The sequence below is a fragment of the Ambystoma mexicanum genome, chromosome 2p (assembly GCF_040938575.1).
Source record: "Ambystoma mexicanum isolate Mex_15411 chromosome 2p, UKY_AmexF1_1, whole genome shotgun sequence".
NCBI classification, from domain to species: Eukaryota; Metazoa; Chordata; class Amphibia; order Caudata; family Ambystomatidae; genus Ambystoma; species Ambystoma mexicanum.
In genome coordinates this window covers 1,386,872,598-1,386,895,240 of record NC_090923.1, presented here as the reverse complement: position 1 = coordinate 1,386,895,240, position 22,643 = coordinate 1,386,872,598, and the positions used below count along the sequence as shown (strand labels likewise).

The window sequence follows — 22,643 nt, the reverse complement described above, 5'->3', positions numbered from 1 at the left end:
AAGAGGCCAACCACTTCGGGAAGGCGGTAGACGATGGCTTGGAGACGGCCAAGAAGGAGCACGAGACTATTAAGTCGCTGCACCAAATTTCCCAGAAACCCTCTTCACAGAGGGGCAGTAATTCTCGGCGGTCCTTTCGAGGACAAGCCCGCGCCGCTCAAAACAATTTTGGCACAGGCAACTTCAACTCAAGTCAACCGGCTGCAAGCCCCACTTACTACCCCCAGAGGGGTCAGAAGCGCGGTAAGAATAGAGGCAGAGGCTCCAATTCCAGAGGAGCGTCAACTTCGGGTCAGAAATGACCACCAAGTCCAGGTCCCCTCCCATGTCTCCCCGGTCGGGGGGCGATTAACATCTTTCCTCAAGGCATGGGAGGGGATAACTTCAGACCAGTGGGTCTTAAAGACGGTCGCCCACGGTTACTGCGTGGAATTTGCCCGACCTCCACAGTTCAGACCGCCGAAACATCGACGCCTTTCACTGGAACATCTGCAGATCCTGATCCAAGAGGTGGAAGCGCTGCTGGAAAAGGACGCCATAGAAGCCGTCCCAATTCTTCAGGTAAACGAGGGTATCTATTCAGTGTACTTCCTTGTACCCAAAAAGAATCTCACCATGCGTCCTGTTCTAGACCTGCGCCCAGCGAACAAGTTCATAAAGCCCCAGAAGTTTCGCATGGTAACACTGCAAGAGGCGATCCCATTGCTAAAACAGAGGGACTTCATGGCAACATTGGATATGAAAGATGCATACTTTCATATTTCAATGCTTCTAGCTCACAGAAAATTCCTAAGGTTCGTGTTTCAGGACAAACACTACCAGTTCAAGGTACTCCCCTTCGGCATAGCCTCGGCGCCAAGGGTGTTTACCAAGGTCCTGGCAGTGGCAGCGGCACACCTGCGCAGACTTTCAGTTCCAGTTTACCCTTACCTCGACGATTGGCTCATCACGGGGGACTTGTTCGACGTTTGTTTTTCGAACACCCAAAAAACAGTAGAGCTACTGTTCAGCCTGGGATTTTCTATCAACGAAAAGAAATCCAGCTTAGTCCCCAGCCAAGTAAAACAGTTCCTGGGGAGACTAATTCGTACGGAAGATGGTCTAGTCTTCCCTTCCAGCGAGAGGGTTCGGAACATGCTCTCTCAGGTTCCTCAGTATGTAGCCAGTCGAGAGGTGACGGTACGCAAAGCTATGCATTTGCTAGGGATGATGGCGTCATGCATATACTTGGTTCCCCACGCGCGGCTGCGCATGCGTCCCATGCAAGAGTGGCTCAACAGCCAGTGGTGTCAGGCCAGCGGACAATGGGAAGATCTGTTGGTTGTCTCGCAAGCCCTCGTTCTCTCTCTGAAGTGGTGGTCGAGGGAGAACCTCTTGAAGGGGAAAACTTCACCACCCCTGCAGTGGAAGCCACTCTCACAACAGACGCATCTCTCACGGGGTGGGGGGCTCACCTGCTTCAACAGACAGCTCACTGAGTGTGGTCCCCTCAGGTAGCGTCCAACCATATAAACCTACTGGAGCTACTGGCAGTGTTCAAAGCATTGAAAGCCTTTCAGGGGCAACTGCAAGGGAAGACAGTGCTGGTCCTAACCGACAGCACAACAGCAATGTATTACCTGAACAAACAGGGGGGCACTCACTCTCCAGGGCTATCCAAGCTGTCCCAAAAAATCTGGATATGGGCTCTCAAACACAAGATGTTCCTGATATCCCAACATGTTCCAGGGGAACTCAATCTTCTGGCAGACGTACTTAGCATAGAATTTCCTCTGCCAGAAGAGTACGAATGGCGACTGCACGAAGACATTGTATCCAACGTCTTCACACAATGGGGGTTTCCAGAGATCGACCTGTTCGCTACTCAGGAGAACGCCCAATGCCAAGACTACGCCTCCAGGTACCCCCAGAACCGATCCAAAGGGAATGGTCTCTGGATAACTTGGTCGGGGAAATTTGTCTATGCTTCCCCTCCCCCCCCTCCCGACTCCCCTTCTGAACAAGATAGTACACAAGATGCACCAGGAACCAGTCACCATGATTCTAGTGGCTCCCATGTGGGCCCGCCAACCTTGGTTCGCGCACCTGATGGAAATGTCCCTCTCCCCACCAGTTAAGCTTGCCCTGCCCGTACAACATGTTGTCTCAGGACAGGGGGGAGACTCTGCACCCATGCCCACAAACTCTGAATTTAGCAACCTGGCTCCTGAGGTCTTAGAGTTTGGACATCTGCAACTCCCTCAAAGATGCATGGACATACTGAGGGAGGCAAGAAAGCCTAACACACGTTATTGCTATGCCAGCAAATGGAAACGTTTTGTCATCTGGTGCAGTTCCAAAGGCGTCAATCCCACCGATTGCTCGCCTTCACACATTGTGTTATATCTAACCCATCTGTTGGACTCTGGGTTAGTCTTCAATTCCTTAAAGGTTCACCTAACGGCGTTGTCAGCCTACACCACGTCACAGCAGAAGGTGTCGTGGTGGTAAATACCTGTGATTAAAGCCTTTATGGAAGGGGTTAAAAGAATGTATCCCCCCCATCACTCGCCCAGCCCCTGGGTGGGACCTAAATGTGGTTTTAACTAGGCTCATGGGACCCCCTTTTGAGCCTATGCAGAAAGCTAGTCTGAAAGACCTGACCTACACGACAGCCTTTCTGGTAGCTATCACTTCTATCAGAAGAGTTAGCGAACTACAGGCCCACTCGGTTTTGGACCCCTTTGTTACAGTCCACAAAGATAAGGAAGTTCTGCGCACTCATCCCAGATTTGCGCCGAAATTTATTTCGACGTTCCATGTGAACCAGTCATTCGAACTACCCACGTTCTTCCAGAGACCTACTAACATGGCCGAAAGAAGCCTTCACACACTAGATGTGCGCAGGGCAGTCATGTTCTACATGGATAGAACTAAACCACTGAGGAAAACTAAACAATTCTTTGTTTCAGTGGCAGTTGGCAGAGAAGGGGACCCTGTCTCTAAATCAGCAATATCAAGGTGGATTGTCAAATGCATCACACTATGTTACACTCTTGCAAAGAGAGAACTGCCCTTCAAGCCTAGAGCACATTCTACTCGAGGCACTGGGGCATCCATAGCATTCATTGCAAATGTTCCCCTAGAGTCCATTTGCAAAGCGGCAACCTGGAGTTCTGTACACACCTTTACAAAACACTATTGCCTAAACACTCATTCTAGGTCTGATTCTCAGGTGGACAAGCAGTACTAAGACATCTTTTTTCTACTGTTCCTTCTCACAACCCACCTCCAACTCCGAGTACTGCTCGCTAGTCTATGCACAGCATGTGATTCTAAGCAGATTAACAAGCACCAGAAGACATGCATTACTTACCGTAAAAGCATTTCTGATGATTGCATCTGCTTAGATTCACATGCGCCCTCCCTGCTTCCCCGCTCGGGGTGGAAGGAACATAGACTTCTTACTACTTTCTCTCTTCATGTACTCACTCACTATAGCCTTGGGCTCCCTCATGGCAGAAAAAATACAATCGGAGGGACCTCGGCGCGTGAGGGATTTTGGGTACTACACACATCACGATAGGGATAGTGTTTCAGACACGCCTATGCGACGTCCCCTTTCGGTCCCCCGAAAGACAAGATGCAATACTCCGCGGTTAAAACTGGATGTCGGACCATATGCACAGCATGTGAATCTAAGCAGATGCAATCATCAGAAATGCTTTTACGGTAAGTAATGCCTGTCATTTGTATGCTGAAGGACGACCATACAGGTGAGGCCTCCTATTGGTCGATTTGTTTTCTTGAGAGAGGCTGCTGCCGCCTGTGTTTTCGGGATGAGGAGTTTTCAAATGTCTTCTTTGGAATGGGCTGCTGCAGAGATAGCAGTGGAAGTGAAGAAGGATGGGGGGGTTCCAAAAAATTGCATGCCTTTAAAGTGCACTACTTTTAGTTTTTCTCTGTGGACATTGACAATTCTGCTGGTTTGGACACCCTCTGTATGGAACCTGGTTTAAATAATTGTCTTTTTGCAAGGGCATGCGTTTGTAGACACTGAAGATTCTTTAGATTCCTCAAGCAACATAATGTTTTTTTTTTTACCTGGTATTAGCACAGTATGGTACCCGTCTCCTTTAAAACAGTTGAGCGTTAGAATTTTCAATGTTGAAGTTTATGTCCGTGGATTAGGAGTAATATCTCAGCCCTGTGTTCAGGGTGTGGGTTTAGCTTCCTAAACCTAAGCGCACACAGGCAATCCTCACGCCCATGGTCTGGACATTGCGTGTCTCCAGAGTTTGACTGGACTCCTGTGATCCCTTATTATTCACCATGATGGGAGTTGTAGTCTAAACCATCCATAGAGTCAAGGGTTGCAGACCCCTTCCTTGGCCCACCTTCTGGTAGCAGTGGTAGAGCAGTCAAGGCCAATTCGTAAGAGAGAAGTTTGGTAGACTATAATGCAGGGTATCTATCACTCTGACTTTGGATAAAGGAATGTGTAAAGACGGGTATATAAAAATGTATTTTATTCTTCTTAAGGTCAGTAAGGTGGTGATACAGGTCCCAGATACATATTTAGGGTTCTGAAAATCTCTAGAAGTCTTCTTATGGCTTCACCCTGCTTGTGAGTCAGGTGCCAAGTCAAAGGTCAACTGTGACCTTGAGGTACAAAGTTTTACTGCTTGTTCCTTTGAAGTTCATAAGGACTTGTTTACACTTAACTGTGATTGTCTCTCACAGGAACCAATGCAGTAGGCCGGCCAGCTTGTGTTTGGATTGTTGGAATGGGGCACTTGTCCTGGTGCTAGCCAGTCCTCCTCAAGTATTGTAATTCACGTGTTCATTTATTTGCGGATCGGCGCGTGACAACAAGCCAGTCTGTGCCGGTATAAAAGGGAGCATAGACGTATTGATCGATATTTGTCCTTTATGCCTGTATTTTACTCATTTGTGCTTTTTAGATCATTAGTGTTATTTATGTAGCATTGTGTTATTAAAATCTTTTTAACAGAAATTGTATACGAATTTAAGTAATTGGTAGGGAAATCTGTGTTCTTCTTTTAAAATATCCATTTTATTTGTTCAACTCCATCCGAAGCAACTTCTGCCTCAATTACGCCTCCAACGCGTTCAAACTACAATACCTAGGAGTATTGTAGTTTGCATGTTCATTTATTTGCTGATCGGCACATGACAATCCGGTCCGTGCCGCCCGCACCCTAGCACCGGTATCCTGTCTTACGGGTAAGGGCTGCCTCCTCTGTTCTATCTGCTACTTTGCATCCTCTAGAAGTAATTAGCCTATCTCAGGCACATCTATCAATAAATGCTACTTCCCAGAGTGGGAATGTACCTCCTTCCACAAGCCATAGAGTGGTGATCGTAGCACGTTATATGGCCAAAGCTATTCATTTCGCATCGCCTAACCTTTGGCGGATGTCAGGCATTGCCCAAAGCCGGGGCGGACAATTCAAGCCCTGGCCCTTTTACCAAGCTAGGGGTCTGCAACACATCAGAAAGCCTATATAAGAGCATGGAGGCATATTCTGATTCTGATATGTTACTGCAGCAAGGATTGAATATTACAATCCCCTCATGTGATATAAACCATGATGAGGATGATCTAGAGAGACACAAGGACAGTTTTCATGAGTATAGGGTGGATACTTTAAGTAGGGAATTACAACCTGGCCTGAAAGTAGTTTTGCTAAATACAAGATCCCTTATGAAACATGCAACAGAGTGGCATCATATACATTAGATCAGGATCTAGATGTTTGTGCCATAACTGAAACCTGGTTACACAGGGCTGCTGGACCAGCCATAGCCATGGCTCTACCCTCAGGGTACAGTCTGGCAGTCGGGGTAGGCAAGACGGGAGAGGGGGGAGGGGGGGCATTATTTATAAAGCAGACTTATTTTGGAAGGTGGATTTATCCAGCCTGGTTGTGAAACGCTCCAAGTTAAAATCAGGACCGATGCAGAAACAGTGAACCTGATTTTGGTTTATAGACCGCCCTGCCCTATGCCTGATTTCACATCCCAACTATGTAACATGCTGTTACCTTTGTTGAAACCCACTACTAAAGTTATGCTACTGGGGGATTTCAAACTATGGTTGGGCAATGAAACTGAACAAATGGCTAAAGGTCTCGAGGTATCACTTGCCAATTTAGGTGTCATTTTGCACGTTAAGGAAGCCACCCATGTCGGGGATGTTAGAAACCGGAGGGTATTCTCAATCCTATTCCCCATGGGTCCTCTGCGCAGGTGGCCAGGGAAAGGCCATTGCTTTTGGATCCCGACCCTTCGGGTGGACAAGCGAGGGAGGATCACCTGGGTGGATAGTACATGGGGACTGGGAATGGGGGGCCCTTGGGCGAGACATGGTATCCCCCTTTTCCTAATAACAACCCACCCAATCTTTCTCCAACATTTATGGGTTATTGTAAACCAGCTTCCCTTACTTTGTCTCAGTCATGTCATTCTAGTACTGGGACGAGGAAAAAACGAATAGGAGGTATACACACCAACATACAACCACACCACTCTGGTACTGAGACCAGGAAAAGTGCCTCCGAGGAATACCAGTACAAAGATCAGGCCTGTCACACTACTAAGCCTAATTATAGCCAGGCAATTGAAAGAGAGGACTCGCACCTACAGCACATACACACAGCAAAGGTGTATGAAAGGTGGGAAACCAAAAGAGCACAGAGAGGAGGGAGAGACAGGCAAGACACTGCTGTGAGCCGTTGGTTGCAGAGCTGCCGTGTGACAAGGGTCTGCAGAGGCTGGCGGTCCGAACTGGGACAGCGTGAGAAAAGGAGTTCTCTGGCGTAACTTCAAGACAAGAGAAGGCGGCCTTCTGAGGGGCCACCCTTCTGATTAAGAAACAAAATACTTGTTCTCCCGTGGCGCTGTGAGAGCGCAGGAGTGTCTCCGGGGCAGAAGAAGGAACCCTGGAGGCAACCAAATTGAAGCAAGTACAGCGCGGTATAAAAGAAGCCTGCAAAGGAAGCCAGTGAGTTTCAGAGATCTGGAAACCCGCTGTGAAACTGACCGTGAGTACTCTGAAGGAACCGATAATTGTGCAAGTATACAAGAACACATTCTCAGATGTCTAAATCTGAACTGTTTAATGAATTAACAATGACCTGAAGTGTTAAGGGGATCACACACCGTGAGAAAAGAAAGGGGGCAGTCCTGAAAGGTTCCAACTTGTGAAATAGACATTTCAATGGTGTAAATGAAAAGAAATCGGTATCACTCAACTGTATAAAACCTACAAACCTATTTTGAACATTGAACTGAATTAAAATAAAGCAAATGGCTCTTTCAAATACTGGATTTGAATGCATGTCAACCACTAGAAGGTGAAAACCAGACATTGGGAATGTATTGAGCCTCTTACAACTGTGAACCATTCTGAACTTTGGGAAGGGAACCCCAGCACTTCTACTGTGAATTATTTTGAGCTTTGGGAAGGGAACCCCAGCATGTTTATTGTGAACTGTTTTGAATTTGGGGAAGGGAACCTCAGTGCCTCTATTGTGAACTATTTTGAACGTGGGTAAGGGAACCCTGGTGCTTTTCTTGTGAACTGCCTTTAACCTAAGGAAAGGAACCCTGGGTCCTAATTGAAACTGTTTTCCCTGTTGTCTATGAAAGATCATTTTTAGACTGTTACGATACTACTTTACACTTGGCAAAGGGACAGAACTTTGGGTTAAACACTTTTCTTTTGGTTGTTGATATACTTGCACATTGTATAAAGTTAGTTGTGGGGGCAATATAGGTTTTGGACACAGACAGATTCTTCAGTTGAACTTGACTCAGACGTTCCTTAGTTTTCTTTAGGTAGGGAAATCCCAATTTAGAATAGGGCAAGTTAGGCCTTTTTCCTTCCTGAAATTTAAGTTAATAAAAGTGTTTATTTTCAGATTTGAATCTGTTGTCTGTGTCCTTCTGTTAGGGAGAATTCTCAAAAATGTGCTAATTCCCTCCACCTTAGAGACCCCCAGCAACTTTGCTGGATTTTGAGGACTTGATTTTTTTAACCTGGCGAGAGTGAGACCCTTTTTCCCACACTCTCATGTATTTTAATGTGATTTCTGGACTTTGTGTTTCTTTTGGTTGTGGAGTCTGACAAATTCCATAGGCATCATCTTTACATTGTCACACAGCACCTTCAGTGCAGTGGATTTCCCAAAGGTTTAAACACCTTCTCTGGGATAAACTATTGTTTCCCAGAGCAGTACAATGAAATTGACTTTACTTACATTTGTAATTTTCTAGACCCAGCACACACTATCTTACAATAGGGTGCTGGAGGGGTTACCTAGTATCCCCTTTGTCTAGCTTCTCATGTAACATTTTTCATGTTGCGCTTTTCTCACTGAATGGCTGGTGGCAGTGGTTTAGTTTTAACTACCATGGTGTGCATTTACCGTGGGCTGCGTTCGCAGCTGCAATAAAGCACCACAGGGTGCCATTTTAGTCAAAATGGCCCCGGTCTTTTTTCGCCATTTCTTTGTAGAAAGGTCCTTCTTGAGATTTACTCGGCGCGCCAAACCAGGTCTGGTCCCATTGTTCGCTTTGCCTTTGGTGGAATTCACGAGTGAAGCCCACCTCTGGCTCCAGGGTGTCTGCGGTTGGCAGGAAGTGAGGGAGGTGCCCGAAACTCCGTGCTTAGTTTCCTAGGAGACCTAAATGCACTCTGTAGTGATTGGCTGGCTGACTGTGCGGCAAGGACAGCCACCCTGCTAGGTGACTGACAGATATGCTGGAATGAATGGGAGAGAACTGAATAAAAGGCGAGGCTTTTGGCTTGGAAGGCAGAGACGACCACTGGGCGAAGGAACCGAAGAAGAACTTGAAGAGGACGCCTGCTGCAACTCCTGGACCGTTGGTTTGCCCGGTGAAGCCCTGCTGCTGTGCTGAAACTCCAAATTCGTATCGACAGAGAAGCCCCTGCAAGGACGACTTCTCTGCTTCAGTTGGTGGGACCAACCAACTCCAAAGTAAGCCACCTGGACATCCTTCTCGGAGCTGGTTGAATTGCCATAGAGTTGCTGCTGCAAACCGTATAGCCAGGGAGAGGAACACCAGATTGTGTGCGTTGCTTTTAAGCTGCCCAAGAACTCCAGGAAGATCCCCTGGACTCCCAGGAAGCAGGACTGACCAAGCCTGAGCCCCTTCAACAGAGTGCGGGACCCCAGAAGCAAGGAAAGTCCATCTCGACAGCCAGGAACCGCAGTATTGCTATTTGCGGTAGTCGCAAGGAGCTGAAACACCGAAGTGCCACTTGTTGGAAAGATTGCCGGTTGCGAGCGGTGTCCGTCCCATTGCAGTGCAGGAGTCCCCAGAAGTCCTCCTGCTTATCCCCACGACTGAGGCCCAGGAACAGAGAGATCTGCAGAGCTGCTCAAGAACAAAAGTCATCTGCTGCACTTTTCTTCAAAACAAAGATAATGTAAAGTCTGAGAGAACTTACCTCTTGTTGTAGAGTTGCTTGGATCTTATACCTTTCACAAGTCTAACAGCTTGTGGCCTATTTGATTCTTCTTTCTTCAAAGACTTCTAAAACATTGTGCAAAGACTTTGTCTACTTACCTGCAAAGAAGTACTTCAGCTCAGATAGACTTTTGCCTAGTGACTTTGACTTGGCCTTTTTCACTGAAAGACTCTTCTTGGAGGACCTGAACGTTTTTGGCTAAATAACGTTTTCCTTTTACCAAATTCAACAGTATTCTGAATGCAAACAGCAAACAGTAAGATATTAATGTCCCCTGCACCCTAGCTATTGAAATTATCTGAGGGTGTAGGCTGTGTCTGTGGGCAATCCCAAAAGGGTCTTCACTGATATTAGAATATTAAGAGTGTGTGTTTTGAAGTGTATTTGAGTGTTACTGTGATATTGCTCCCTTCTGAAGAAGGCTTACTCTGACTGACAAATACATTAATAAGTTTTTATTCAAGAAACCTTGTGTGTAAGTGTTTATTTGAATAATTGTCACTATGAATCTCAGTGTAACTCTTCTACAGCTTACATTAACCCCTCTTGAGATAAGCCTGGCTGCTCAACACGCTACCAAAACTGTGTAATATAAGCTTATAACAAAGGTTGTGTTTCATATACCTGTAGTCAGAGTTGTGTTTAGGGCACCCAAAGGGTACTGCATACAAACTTTGCCTAATGCCTTCTTCATGATGCCTTCACAGGGGAATACTCTTGATTGGGTGGCCACTCATCATATCATAACCAATGATTTGGCTATTCTCCCACGTCCTTGGTCTGATCACTTTTTTCATTCCGATGCTTTTGATGTGTGAGCAAAGGGTAAAGACCAGGTTGACTAATAAAATCTTTCAAATGTCAAGAAATATGAGAAATCTCTCCCCTGCAGCCATGGAATTGTGGATCTCCCCTTCAGTGGGTGGAGTAGATATGATAGAGTCTGTGGATGAGATTGCGAAAGTCTACCAGGAGACCAACCAGGAGACCATTACGAGAGCTACTAATGCTATTGCGCCACTTAAAACAAGGTTAGTGTCTGACGAAAGAGTGAATGCATGGCTCTCTACAAATGCTCAATAAATAAAACTGCAAAAGCTCAAAGCAATAAAAAATAACTGTTTCTACTTCTGGAAACTTTCTAAGGAGTGTAAAGAGAAGGATACATATAACATTGCATCGAAGGACTACAAATTGGCTGTCATCTCAGCAACAACAAAAAAGAATGTACGACACAAGGATTTCCAATGGCCAACATGAGTCTAAATAACTTTTTAAGGTGCTAAAGGAGCTTTAAAGATCCTTGCCTGAACCAAAAGGACGGTCCCAAGAAAGACGTAGCATGGTGTACATTGTGTATAGGCGCTATATAAATAAACTATCATACCATATAATATAATACAAGATGCTATGCTGGGTAAACTGGACTTGATTAAACAGACTATCGAGACCGTTAGGAAGGCATTGGGACAAAAAGAGGCTTCTTCTTATTCGCCAACGCAGAATGTTTTGGAGCAACAGTTTAATTTCAGACTGGTGTCGGAAGCAGAGATGTCGGATATTATTACCAAACTCAAGCTGACAAAGTGCAAGGGTGACACTTGTCACGTGACTACAGTTAAAGCCTGGGCTCCTGCTTTGATTGGAATTTTATCTAAATTGGTGAATTAGTTGTTCAAGGAGAGCCATGTACCAGACAAGCTAAATAAAAACTGGATTACCCCACTTTTAAAAAGCCAGGTTTTAGCCCTCTGGTGCCAGCAAACTATGGGCCTATCACCAATGTACCATTTTTATCAAAATGTTTAGATCGTTTAAATACTCTACAATTATAATCAAATTGTAGAGTATTTAAACAATCATAATATTTTAAACAAATGGCAGTCTGGCTTTAGGCAAGGGCATATTACAGAAACAGCTCTGTTGGATTTAAAATCTAGATTGCTTCAAGTGATGGACAGGCAACATTATTAATGCTGCTGGACTTGTCCGTGGCATTTGATCTGGTGGAACATCCATTACTGATTTCCAGGTGGAAAGAAGTGGCCGCTTTCTCCGATAAAGCTGCAGATGCAGGAAGTCCTTCCTCAGTAATAGATTGGTTAGGGTCTGCAGGGAGGATGCAGAGGCTACGCCTGCCCTGTTGCACTTTGGGTTCCCCTAGGGCGCCTACCTCTCACCCTCTCTGTATAATAAATGTACAGTCCTTCTCTTTGATCTGCTGGAAGATAAAGGTATTTTGGTTCGCGAACTATGCAGATGACACGCAATGTGTCATCTCTCTGTCCAGAAACTAAGATGATTAACAATATGTATGATCTGATACAAGCCTGGATGGTTAAAAGTGGCTTGGGTATTAATAATGAAAAAACAGAGCTGATGGTTGTTGGTACAGAAAACAAAATCTTAAAGCTCGGGACAGAATATCTGCAGTTTCAAGTGGCCGGCTGTAAGATTTTAAAAACACTTGGGATATACCTAGGTCAAATTCTAAATATGCAGGCCCAAGTAAATAGTCTGGTTTCTACATCCACCTACTACATTAAGTTGTTAGCACAGTTACGACCATGTATATCTAAAACAAACTGAGACGGTGTTAGGGCCATTATTGGCGCACAAATCGACTATTATAGCAGTCTTTTAATTGGGATCTGCAAAAAAGGATTGTGATACACTGCAAGTAATACAAAATAGTGCAGTTAGGGTCATAGCTGGTTTAAAAAAGAGAGATCATGTTTCCGATACAAGGCGAGACTTACACTGGCTTCCTATTGACGCCACAATTGAATATCGTCCTCTTGTGATCGCTCACAAATGCCTTGTGACCTCGAGTCCTGCATCTTTGGTGGATGCCCTAAAGAAGAAACCAATTGTAAGAGCTCTCACATCTAATAATTCCAACCTGTTGAAGGTGCCTAGATGTGAACTCTCGTAAGCGAAGAAGTCGGCTTCTTTGCAGCCACACCCAAAGCCTGGAATGCCATCTCCCTGATCCAAGAGAAGGTAAGTCTACAGAACTGTTCAGGAAGAAGTTGAAGACTGTCATTAAGATGATTTATTTTTTTCTGCTGGAGCGTCCAGCATTTGCCTATCGCTTGTTTGTTTTCTTCTGGGTTTTTTGTAGGGTTTGGTTGATCCCCGTTTTTCTGTTCTTGCGCCATGATGCTTCTAGGCCACTTGGTGCACGATATAAATATATTAAAGTAAAGTGATCAAGTGTAGGCCCTATATGCCGTGTTTTTGTCGCCGTGAAACTGCATGTTTGCATTTTAAACTTGCAGTTTTTATCATGGTGGTTTTCGTTTTTAAACATATATGTGTTGGGTATTTGAGGGGAAATTGGGGGTGGTGGGTGGCAGGGTGTTGCAGTGGGTTGGGTTAGATGGGATGGCTGGGGGAGCGTGCCCCCATTTAAAAAAAAAAAAAAAAAAAAAGAAAAACGACCGCTGTGAAAACTGCATTTTTAAAATGCAAGCATGCAGTTACATGGCGGTGAAAACATGTTGAACTGTAAGCCGAATGTTACAGAAAGGACTTTGCTTCGGAAACCCTCAGCTGCCTTTCCCATGGTAAGGAAGATGAGGGTCTTCAAGTAAGAAGGACCACTTTTGAGCAGCTGGTGTTGCTGCAGCACTGAAGAGAAGAGCTAAATGCTGGAGGCGGGACGTGGTGATGCTGACCGGTTCACTGACCGAGCACCAGCGATGCTGGTGATGCCGACGGTGGACAGTGGAGGCTCTGACACGGCAAAGGGAACTTCTCGGAGGCCCAACATTTGTTGAGGGACGGAGGGGGTTCTTTCTGTTGCGTCCTATTCTTTCATTCAGGTTGCAACCACATATTTAACTGACTTTTATTTCATCAGTGAAAAGTCAGTCAAACCGGCTCATGGAAAAGGAAAAATGACCTTTGGCCTTGTGCTAGAATGTAGTCGGGTCCTTTTTAATCATGGACACTTCCACTCCACAAAAGTATGTGAAACATTGCTCAGTTTGACCTCACAAGCAGAACATAACTGCTTGACTTGGGTCTGTTTTTTGCAGCTACTCAATGTTGACACCATCAATCCTAGTTTGCTCTCAAAACTAGGCTTGTCGAAGGAAATGCATAATGAGATAAGTGCTGGCTTATAGTTAGGCGATCTGAGTTCTAATCCATGCTTCCCCACTTTGTCAAAATGCTCCAGTATTCTATTGAGGAACTCAATGTATCTGCCCGGCCTTCATTCAGCTTGCTTGCCTGACAGAATACCATAAGTACTTACAAACAGGCTACACCATACAATGTAGCTCTCTATGGAAGAAAAAGTGTGCATAGGCTTTTATATTCAAATAGGCTAACCGGCGGGGTAGACGCTGGTTTCAATGTTTGCAGGCTTTTCTTTAGGCTGAGTCTGCTTCTTGCAAATGTCTTGTCAGCATGCACCTCCGCTGTCACGTGGCAATGATAAATCCTGTCCGACTTCTCTATTTTAGGCAAGGTTGCATTGGAGTACAGTACTAGTAAATCGCAAAGCTAGGTCAAGTGACAAATCAGGCCGTAATGTGTGCCAGGAAAAAAGAAATATACCCCATGAATTTCTGCACAGCAGATAACACTTAGCGTTTAATTGAGAATCTATTTCGAGAATAAAAGTGCTAAATTGTAACTGTAGGTATGCACGTTTTCTCTGGTAAATGTCCAGTTTGTAGTTGAAGCTTTATAAATTGAAATAAGCAATATGAAAGATCAGTGTAGTGTCTTTTGAAGATGATGGTTCAAATAGTTATCTTTTCTGGAAGTTTGCAGGCTAGTTTTCCTCTGATTTTGGCTAATCAATGTCCAATGTTAAATGTGCTTTGAGAATGACACACTCAGGACTGAGGGGGAGAGGGGCTTGCGACAATTAACCAACATAATGTAACAATTCAAAAACTTGTATACACCTATCCTTTGTAAAGAGTATGTGAATTCACTTCTCAAGATCCAAAGGGTGATCCTATTGCCCCTGTTTATGGTCATACAGTTTTCGGCCGGTGCTTTGACGGACAAGTCTCATCACAATACTGATCGTGCTGTCTGATTCCTCTGCATACGCCCCCTTCAATGTTGATACTTAGGGCACGGGTAGGAGAGTGCGAAATCTAGGTCTTAAGTTTAAAAATACAGCATAAGTTAGTGATATTCTGCTAAGAAACCAAATTTCCAAATGCCTGCATACCAGGATGGCCGTGGGTGTTGGAGGGCAGCCCGCATGAAACTGTAGGCGTAGAATGGCAATGAATGAAAATAGCTATTCATGATAATTTGTGAATTCTACTCCTGAACTTCACTGATTTAATTCCCTTCATAGTCTGTGGAAATTTCAACCCTCTTTATAGAAATGTCTCCACCTTATTCAGACAGAAATGGGCATCAAAGGATTTTTGTTCAAAATATGAAGAAACTAAAGCCCAACCATGAGTCTCTGCAGCAGACCTTTACTCTCCTGACTTGTGAAACTGTATCTGAACAGCTCGGCGGCCCCTTTGGCAAAGTGGGGATGCAACCATCAAAAAAAGGATGAATCCTTGGTAGTGAAGCCATCATTAATACACATTTTTTTTTTAAAGTATGATCTAGGAAATTACAAACCGCATGCAAGCTTGTCTTTCCTCCATGGACTGCTCGGTTGCAGGTACATCTGGAGAGGGACAACATCCATAATTGTTTTCAGCCATGCGTGTCTCCTTTCATGTTATTGGACATTTTGGCCATGTTCACTTCCCTCGATCACCGAGTTCTGATTAGATTCTTCGGGGTCATTGGCCCGGGTCTCCCTAATGAATGGATGCTTTCATGCTGCAGCATCTTACAAGTGAATAAGGCAGTACATAGTGTCTCAAGCACATGAGTCTGAGGTGAAAGAACGCTGCAGTTAAAACATTGTAAAGGATGAAAGAGGTGCAGGGGAGGCAAGGGGCTGCATGAGGTCAGTGATGGGGGAATTGCAGGGGCTGAGGGGAATCCCCCAAGTATTTCTGGCTCTTTTAGGAGGCTCACGAGCTCATCATTGTGGAATCAAGTTTTCTGCAGAAAACCCATAAAACTGTAGATCTAGTACTGATATTATGTATGAGATAGCAAAGTTCAAGTCCTAGAGAGATTTTATAAGCTTCTCAGGTACCATGATTGTTCGTCTGTAGTCCGTTTGTTTGGGAACCTATCTCTCACTCTCTGAGAGTGGAGGCAGTGGGTGTCGCGAGTATTCAACGCAATTTCCTGCATGGAAAGGGTGCAATACTTGCAACGGAAAGCAATCTGGTACGTTTCCAAAGTTCTATGGAGGAAAGCTACTGTTTTCTGTACCAGTGGTGAAGCTCATTCCCAATGGTGAATACCTTTTTTAGGGAGATGGCTCCGTGACATGATGTCCTGTCCTTCTCTAAGTAATCCGTCATAATGTGGTTGTTCAGTCAGGCTTTTGGTGAACTTGTCTTCTGTAATCCTCTGTGACTGCAGGTGCTGGTCCTTTGTAGGGCCTTTGCCTTGAACTTTTAGGTGATGATGATTTAGGGCTCTATGGGGATTCACAAATTAATAAATATGTATAAAGCACATATAACAAGTAATTGTGCGTTTCTATGCTTCTGGATAAAGTGATCTTTTAATGGCTGACACCTGATGGATTGCTGTGCTATGTTGGTGTCTTTTTTGTCATTATTATTGTAACTTTTTTATAGCACTGTGTGGATATTGTTCATGTGGCCGGACGGCGTCCCTTCGGACAGAATTTGGTGAACGTGTACACAGATGGACAGCTGCACAAAACGGCACAGCTGCGATTCCCCTCCCTGGGCGAGGTACCTCAAATTTTGTTTTGGGATGTGGGTTTCTCACATGCATTGTGTTGTCTGGTTGTCTTCTATTGTGAAATCAAAGGCTGGTCCATATAAGCAATTGGGAGAATTCTGGACAGGCCAGCCCCCTGAAGGGCCAGCAAGGCTGGGCTATCATTTGTCTCAAGTCCCATAGAGCCTGACATGCTATTGACCCTGCCCACGCCTTACTGATCTGTCCGGGGCTCTGGGCATTTTCCATAGGCTAATCCAACTCTCATTAAAGGTAAAAGAAGAGGAGTGAATGGTCGAGCTGTACCAAAGGCAGAGAGTGCCTGACCATCTGCCACATGTTGAAGTTGGGCGCTGCAATTTCGATGGAAAATTGCGATACACTGAGCGCTGTGAACCGTGCTTACCTCCTAGAAGGCTTACTACGTGATCCAAATGCTGCACGTTTTGAGTGGATTGGGGGTGGTGCTGGGATTTTCCCTGACAAGCAAACATGTTATTTTTTATTTTATTGGTTATTTATAAGGCACGTATACAACAAGAAAGTGTTTCGAATCGCCACAATGCAAACGATGGAAATGACAATTAATAAGAAACAAACAGTGGTCCTTCTAGACCTTCTGACTTTCGGAACCGGCAAGTGTAGTAAGTGAAAGAACGGGGTGGGGTGGGCCAGGGTGTAAGTGCTAAGGGGACCCCCACGGGGTGCGGGGAGGGTTGCCAGAGGTGCCTGTTGGGGGAATGCAACAGCTAAGTGCCTGGACGGAGACACCCAAGCCAAAGCGCAAGGTCTACGCCCGCAGGTAAGTGCAGGGCTGAGATAGACCACCCAGCCAGGAGGTGTGGGCCCAGGGGACAGTGCAGGGGGCGGAAGCTGATGACGATTGGGCTGATTGCCAGGACCCTATTGGAATCTTGAGGAACAGGACCATCAATCTCAGCGACTGCGGGGATACTTAGCATGGGAGGGAGAGAGAGAGGGAAGGAGTAGAAGAAGAGAACAGTCTTGGGTTGTTTATTGACGTTGATGTGATCCGGTTCAAAACGGAAAGAGAGAGGGAGCCAGCTGAGGAGAGATCTGCCTCCAGCTCTCTGCATGGAGAAGCGTTTCACCAGCAGGCATTTGGAGCCGTATATGTCCAGCCGTTTCAGGGAGCTTGTTCATCTTCATTTCATGGCTTCTCTGTATTATTCTTTTGTTTGAGCAGTTGCTGTTTTAGGGTATTGATGAAAACCTTAGGATCACAAAAATGTCTGCCATAATCCACTGATCTCAAGGAAATGTTGTCTAAATACCTAGTAACTTCAAGGGTCTCTCCATCCAAGTGGAGGGAGAAATGAAGTTGTGCATTTCCCTGCTTTTCTCTTTGCCACCCACTTCCCTCAACCTAGGTAAATTCTGTGATCTTCAGAAGCTATCTTGTCTATTTCTTCTAGTCATTTACTTCATGCTGCATTGGATCTGCGGGACATCGCACCACCACGACTGTTGTTACCTCGCACACACACTCCCCGGACCTCGCGTTCTCATCGCACTCCATGCTGAGCCGGTCTCAGTCCTTTCCAGCCACAGCAATGCCGGTACATGGCTGGGGCATGGGAGCAACGCCAAACCCCAAAGAGGGCCTAGTGTCTACCATAGCTGCAGGAACACAAGACACAGAATGGGGGACCCCTACTTCCTTGCAGGGGCAGCTGGGGTCTGTCTACATCTTCCACGAAGCTCTGCAACCAGCCCAGGTCAAATGTCTTTATTCTTCAGGTAAGAGCAGGCAGTCATTTGCTTTAATTTTTGTTAATCAGCTGTAAAGTTCTGCTGTAACGTTTTGTTTCACATTATAGTTAAGTCTATAGCTATCAAAATACTTCAGCTTTACAAAGTTCAGATAAACATTTAATAAAGCCAGCAAAGTTGCATATTTTTTTCTCCCACAAATTTACTTGGAAAAATCCATAAATTGGAATTTGTACTTTCAAAAACAGAACAGCCAGGAGAAAGCTGTGGCTTGTCTCCTAACTAGAAATAAAGGTAAAGTCAAATCAGCTTTCATAACATTATATCAAGTCCAATTTTAGAAAATACATTTTTTTAATTTTATTTTACTTGAAACAAAATTGGGATTATTCAATAAGTATACCTCTTCAATATTAAAAAAAGGTTGTGAGTGTTGTGCTAAACATAGTTTGGTTTGTTTGAAAAATGTTTCCTTTGCAGAATAAGATGCCTGTTCATTTAATGATTTTTGTTGTTGTTTTTTTTAAGCAACGGAATGATAAGGCAAAAAATGTAAACCCAGTTTTCTGCACATCTTTATATGCAACCTTAGGTGTAATATTGGTGTCTGCCATGGAATAAGAGTAGTAGAACAGCAGCAAGGCGGACAGAATGTATGGCTCATGCAGTGAGAGAATATGCTATTTGAGTGAGCTTCACTCAGTTCCTGAGGGGAAATCTAGAAGTCCTAAAGTTAAGATTGCTTGGCAGGTCAATAATTCTCCTTCAGAAATCTACATCCATTCTGCTAGTGTACTTTTCCAATTCTGGTTTGTCAATTGCACCTTTCACGCTTTCAAGATTGATTGAGAGACTAATGTTGATTTGGGTGATAGAACAATCTTTTGTTTACTTACTGAGAAGTCTCAAGGCTACATAGTAAGGACTATATGAACACATTGTTCTAAAAGGAAATGAATAAGAACTTCTTGTGTGAACTGTGAGAAACCTGAGGGTATCTCCACACCTACCCCCCCCTTTGGATCCTCTGCTCAGGTTGCCAGGGAAAGGCCATCACTTTTGGATCCTGATCCTGGGGTGGAGATGCGAGGGAGGATTACCTGGCTGGAGGGTCCTTGGGGTTTGGGGAGAGGATGTCCACAGGCGAGACCAGTGCCGGATTATCTATTAGGCTAAGTAAGCAGCGGCCTTTCATCTCCACTCCTTTTAGGGCATCTGCGACAACGGATCAAAATAAAGCGATGCAGAAAATTAAAAACGTATTGGGAGATAATTAACGAGGGGGGGCGACATTTCGACTACCTAGGGGCCTCCACAGGGTTTAATCTGGCACCGGGCGAGACATGGTATCTCCCTTTTCCCTTGTAGTAGTCAACCTTACCCTCCTCCGGCCTTCATAAGCTGTTGCCAATCACTTCCCTTCACTGCCTCTCATTCATACCATTATAGTACTGGGACGCGGAAGAGGCAACAAACTGTGGTTGTGAAGGTATCATGAAGCAAGACAGACAAAGTTTAAAGTAAAATACTTTAATAAATAAAATGTCCGGATGGTGGAAGGCCTAACTTTCCCTATACTAAGGTGGGATTTCCCGACCTGAATGAAACTAAAGAAAGTCTGCATCAAAGAGTTCAACTTAAAAATCTGTCTGTCCAAAACCTATCCTTGCCCTCACAATGAAAGCTAACCAATGTGTAGGGATGTCAAAATCAAAAGAAATAGTGTTCAACTCAACGTTCTGAGCTTCTGCCAGCTTGCAGCTTCCTAACAGCTCCTCTTCCCCCATTTAAGAAACTTCCACGGAAAAATCTGAAGATTATCTTTCTTCAGTTCACGGTAATACAGTTCAGTATAGTTCAAAACCAATCCTCTTGGTTGCCTTCCCCAAGTTTCAAGCACCAGAGTTCACAAATAAGAAAAAGGTCTTTAAGCTTTGCTTCAAGACCACAGAATGTATCTCCTCAAGTCTCGGGGTTACTTCTACCAAGACTTTCACTTCATCAACACCATGGGCCTCATTACAAGTTTGGCGGTAGCATTGCCGGTAAAACCAGCAGGCTGCCGCTGAACTTGCAAATTTTTCAGGTGCCTGACAATGGGGAAATATAGGGGTATTACAGCCCTGGACCATGCATTTCCCCATTGCCAGGCTCCGGAATGTATTACTCCCCATTGCCATTTGAGTCCCATAGCACTCAATGGGAATGGGGAGGACGGTAGCACCGACACCATTCAAAATGGTGCCGGTAGGCCCACCAGGTCAGACCTGGCGGGCGGGAAGGCACCCGCAAGCAGAACTCAAGCTTACCGGTTGTTACTGGACCAGCAAACTTGTAATGAGGCATAATGTCTTTGGATTTTCAACATTTAGGGCTCACTGGTCTAGGCGCAGTTGTCAGACCAAAAGGTCCACCCATCACAGGTCACGCAACCAGGATCCCTGACTTTCGGCCTGTTGGCTTTGATGTGTAGCTTTATGATTTTCTGGCTTTTCATTCTCAGCCTCTTGGCTCTACCATCACTGGTCACACATCCTTTAAAATCTTTCAGGTCTTGTTGCTCTGCATTCATTCATGAAAGTTCAGTTGAGGGTGTTTTTCTCACACCACCTTCTTATGCCTCTCGGTGCCCCTTGTGCCCTCTTCTATAACTGTTTTCACCTGGACATCTGGGTTATTCACTTTAATTGCCTGGGTTTATTCCATTACACATGTAGAATGCTTAATTTCAGTGTTTCATCCAATTCAGTGTCTGATAAACATTCATGCCGCTTAATATTAAAGTTCCCTTTTGTGCGGTATTCAATATGCATTAGTTTCACTGTGTTTTAAAGTTTAATTTGTTTTGGTATTCAATAAGCATTGCTTCGCTTAATTTTCAAAGTGTCATTTAGTTCGGTTTTCAATCTGTATGAGCCCCCCCGGCATCCATGCGTCTTCCCTTGAGACTCACTCGCTGTGGCGTCTCATTCTGTCGCACTCCGCTTGCCTGACGCACACCTTTCTCTGCATGCCGGCTCCTGGTATGCCGCTTTCTGGACGCGGACAGCGTCCCTTCTTCTTGGTGCTCTCCCGCAGCTCCTGCTGCCGAGCATGGGTCACAGAGGCTTCCAGACTGCGAATACTTACACAACCCCCTGGCTACGGGCTGTGTACATTTTCTGGGAAGTTTGATGGCGTCCTGGCTCCTTGTCTCGTCCCACCGCGGCTTCTTCCTCCTAAGGACAGTCCCCTGCTGGCTTCCTCCACACAGGCCTCCTTCTTGCTCACTGCTTTGCTGCACTGGTCTTTTTTTATACCTGCTGCCCGTTGACCAGCTACATGCGTGGATCTGAGACCTGACTGACCATCATAGCTTCCTGCAGGCATATTCCTCATCCCAATACTATAGTGGTGAAAGGGTATGGTCTTCATTACTCTTAGTTGCCTCCTATTCGTCTCAGTACAAAAGGGTCGAAAGGTTATAGTCTTCTTTACTTTTATTTGCTTCTTCTTCGTCCCAGTACTGTCAGGTGTCATATATGGGTAAATAAGGCGAACAGCTGTACAATAATTACCCCCCATAAAGGTCGGGGAAGGTTTTGGTTGAGTCTCAACAGGCTAAAGGGGGGTGCCATCTCTCTCCTAAGGGTACGCCACTCCCAGTGCCCAGGGACCTTCCACCCAGGTGATCCTGCCTCTCTTCTCCATCCCCCCCAGGGTTGGGATCGAAGAGTGACTGCCTTTCCTTGACCACCTGAGAAGAGGATCCAGAGGTCTTGGGACTCTGGTACAGAGACAAGGAAGAGGCCTGCAGACTATTGTAAGGGACATGCATGTCCAGAAAACACCACTAATAATAATCAGTGTGAGAAACCTAGGTGTATTCTCCCATTAAGACCTTGAGAGTCCTCTATTCAGGTGGCCATGGGAGGGCCATTGCTCTTGGATCCCATCTCTGAGGGTGGACGAGGGAGAATTACCCGGGTAGGGGAATACCCCAGATGAGACGTGGTACTCAGACAGGGTGATAGAAGAGGAGGTGGAAGTCCCGGATGCCTTAATGGGATACATTGATTCCCGTCACCCTAATCCACCATAATCCAGGTCTCATTTTCCCTAATTCCAATCCAGTCCTTCATTACCCAAGGGGGAGAAAGTAGAGAGTCAACTGCCCAAGGTGGGGAAGGAAGACAAACCAACTAAAACAAAGATAGAAGTCTGCCATTAATATCCATTCATCTACCAATTTAGATCACAGGGAATACCATTGAGACTCAAGTTTTTATAATCAACCATCAGGAATTTGGAAAGTGGTAACCATGCCCTTGAGGGAAACCATGCTAGAGGATTTCCTTATGTCCATTGACGATCCCCTGATAGAGTAGCAGGAAATAGATCTGTCCTTCAAAACCCTTCCATCTCCCCCTTCTCATTTCAAACAAATATTGAGACGAGGAGGAAGCAGCTAAGAGCAGTACAAATTACCTATAGAAACAACATGTGGAGGGTGAGGGAAACCTACTATAGAAATAACTAAGTTGTCCCACTAATAGTCAAGCAGGGTCAGGAATTCAATAATGACCATTCACACCTGACTCCGCTTGACTGTTATTTCAAT

General features: G+C 45.1%; 1 protein-coding gene across 4 annotated transcripts in view; it reads left to right on the top strand.

Annotated features, from left to right (window-relative positions):
* The window catches only part of NBEAL2 (neurobeachin like 2), a 1,179,347-nt gene that overhangs the window by 598,085 nt on the left and 558,619 nt on the right, over positions 1 to 22,643 (top strand). For all 4 annotated transcript variants that reach the window (XM_069645798.1, XM_069645800.1, XM_069645799.1 and 1 more), the window contains 2 exons: positions 16,201 to 16,320; positions 17,746 to 18,070. In XM_069645798.1, coding sequence (XP_069501899.1) covers positions 16,201 to 16,320; positions 17,746 to 18,070 — 445 coding nt within the window. The remainder of the gene's footprint in view (positions 1 to 16,200; positions 16,321 to 17,745; positions 18,071 to 22,643) is intronic.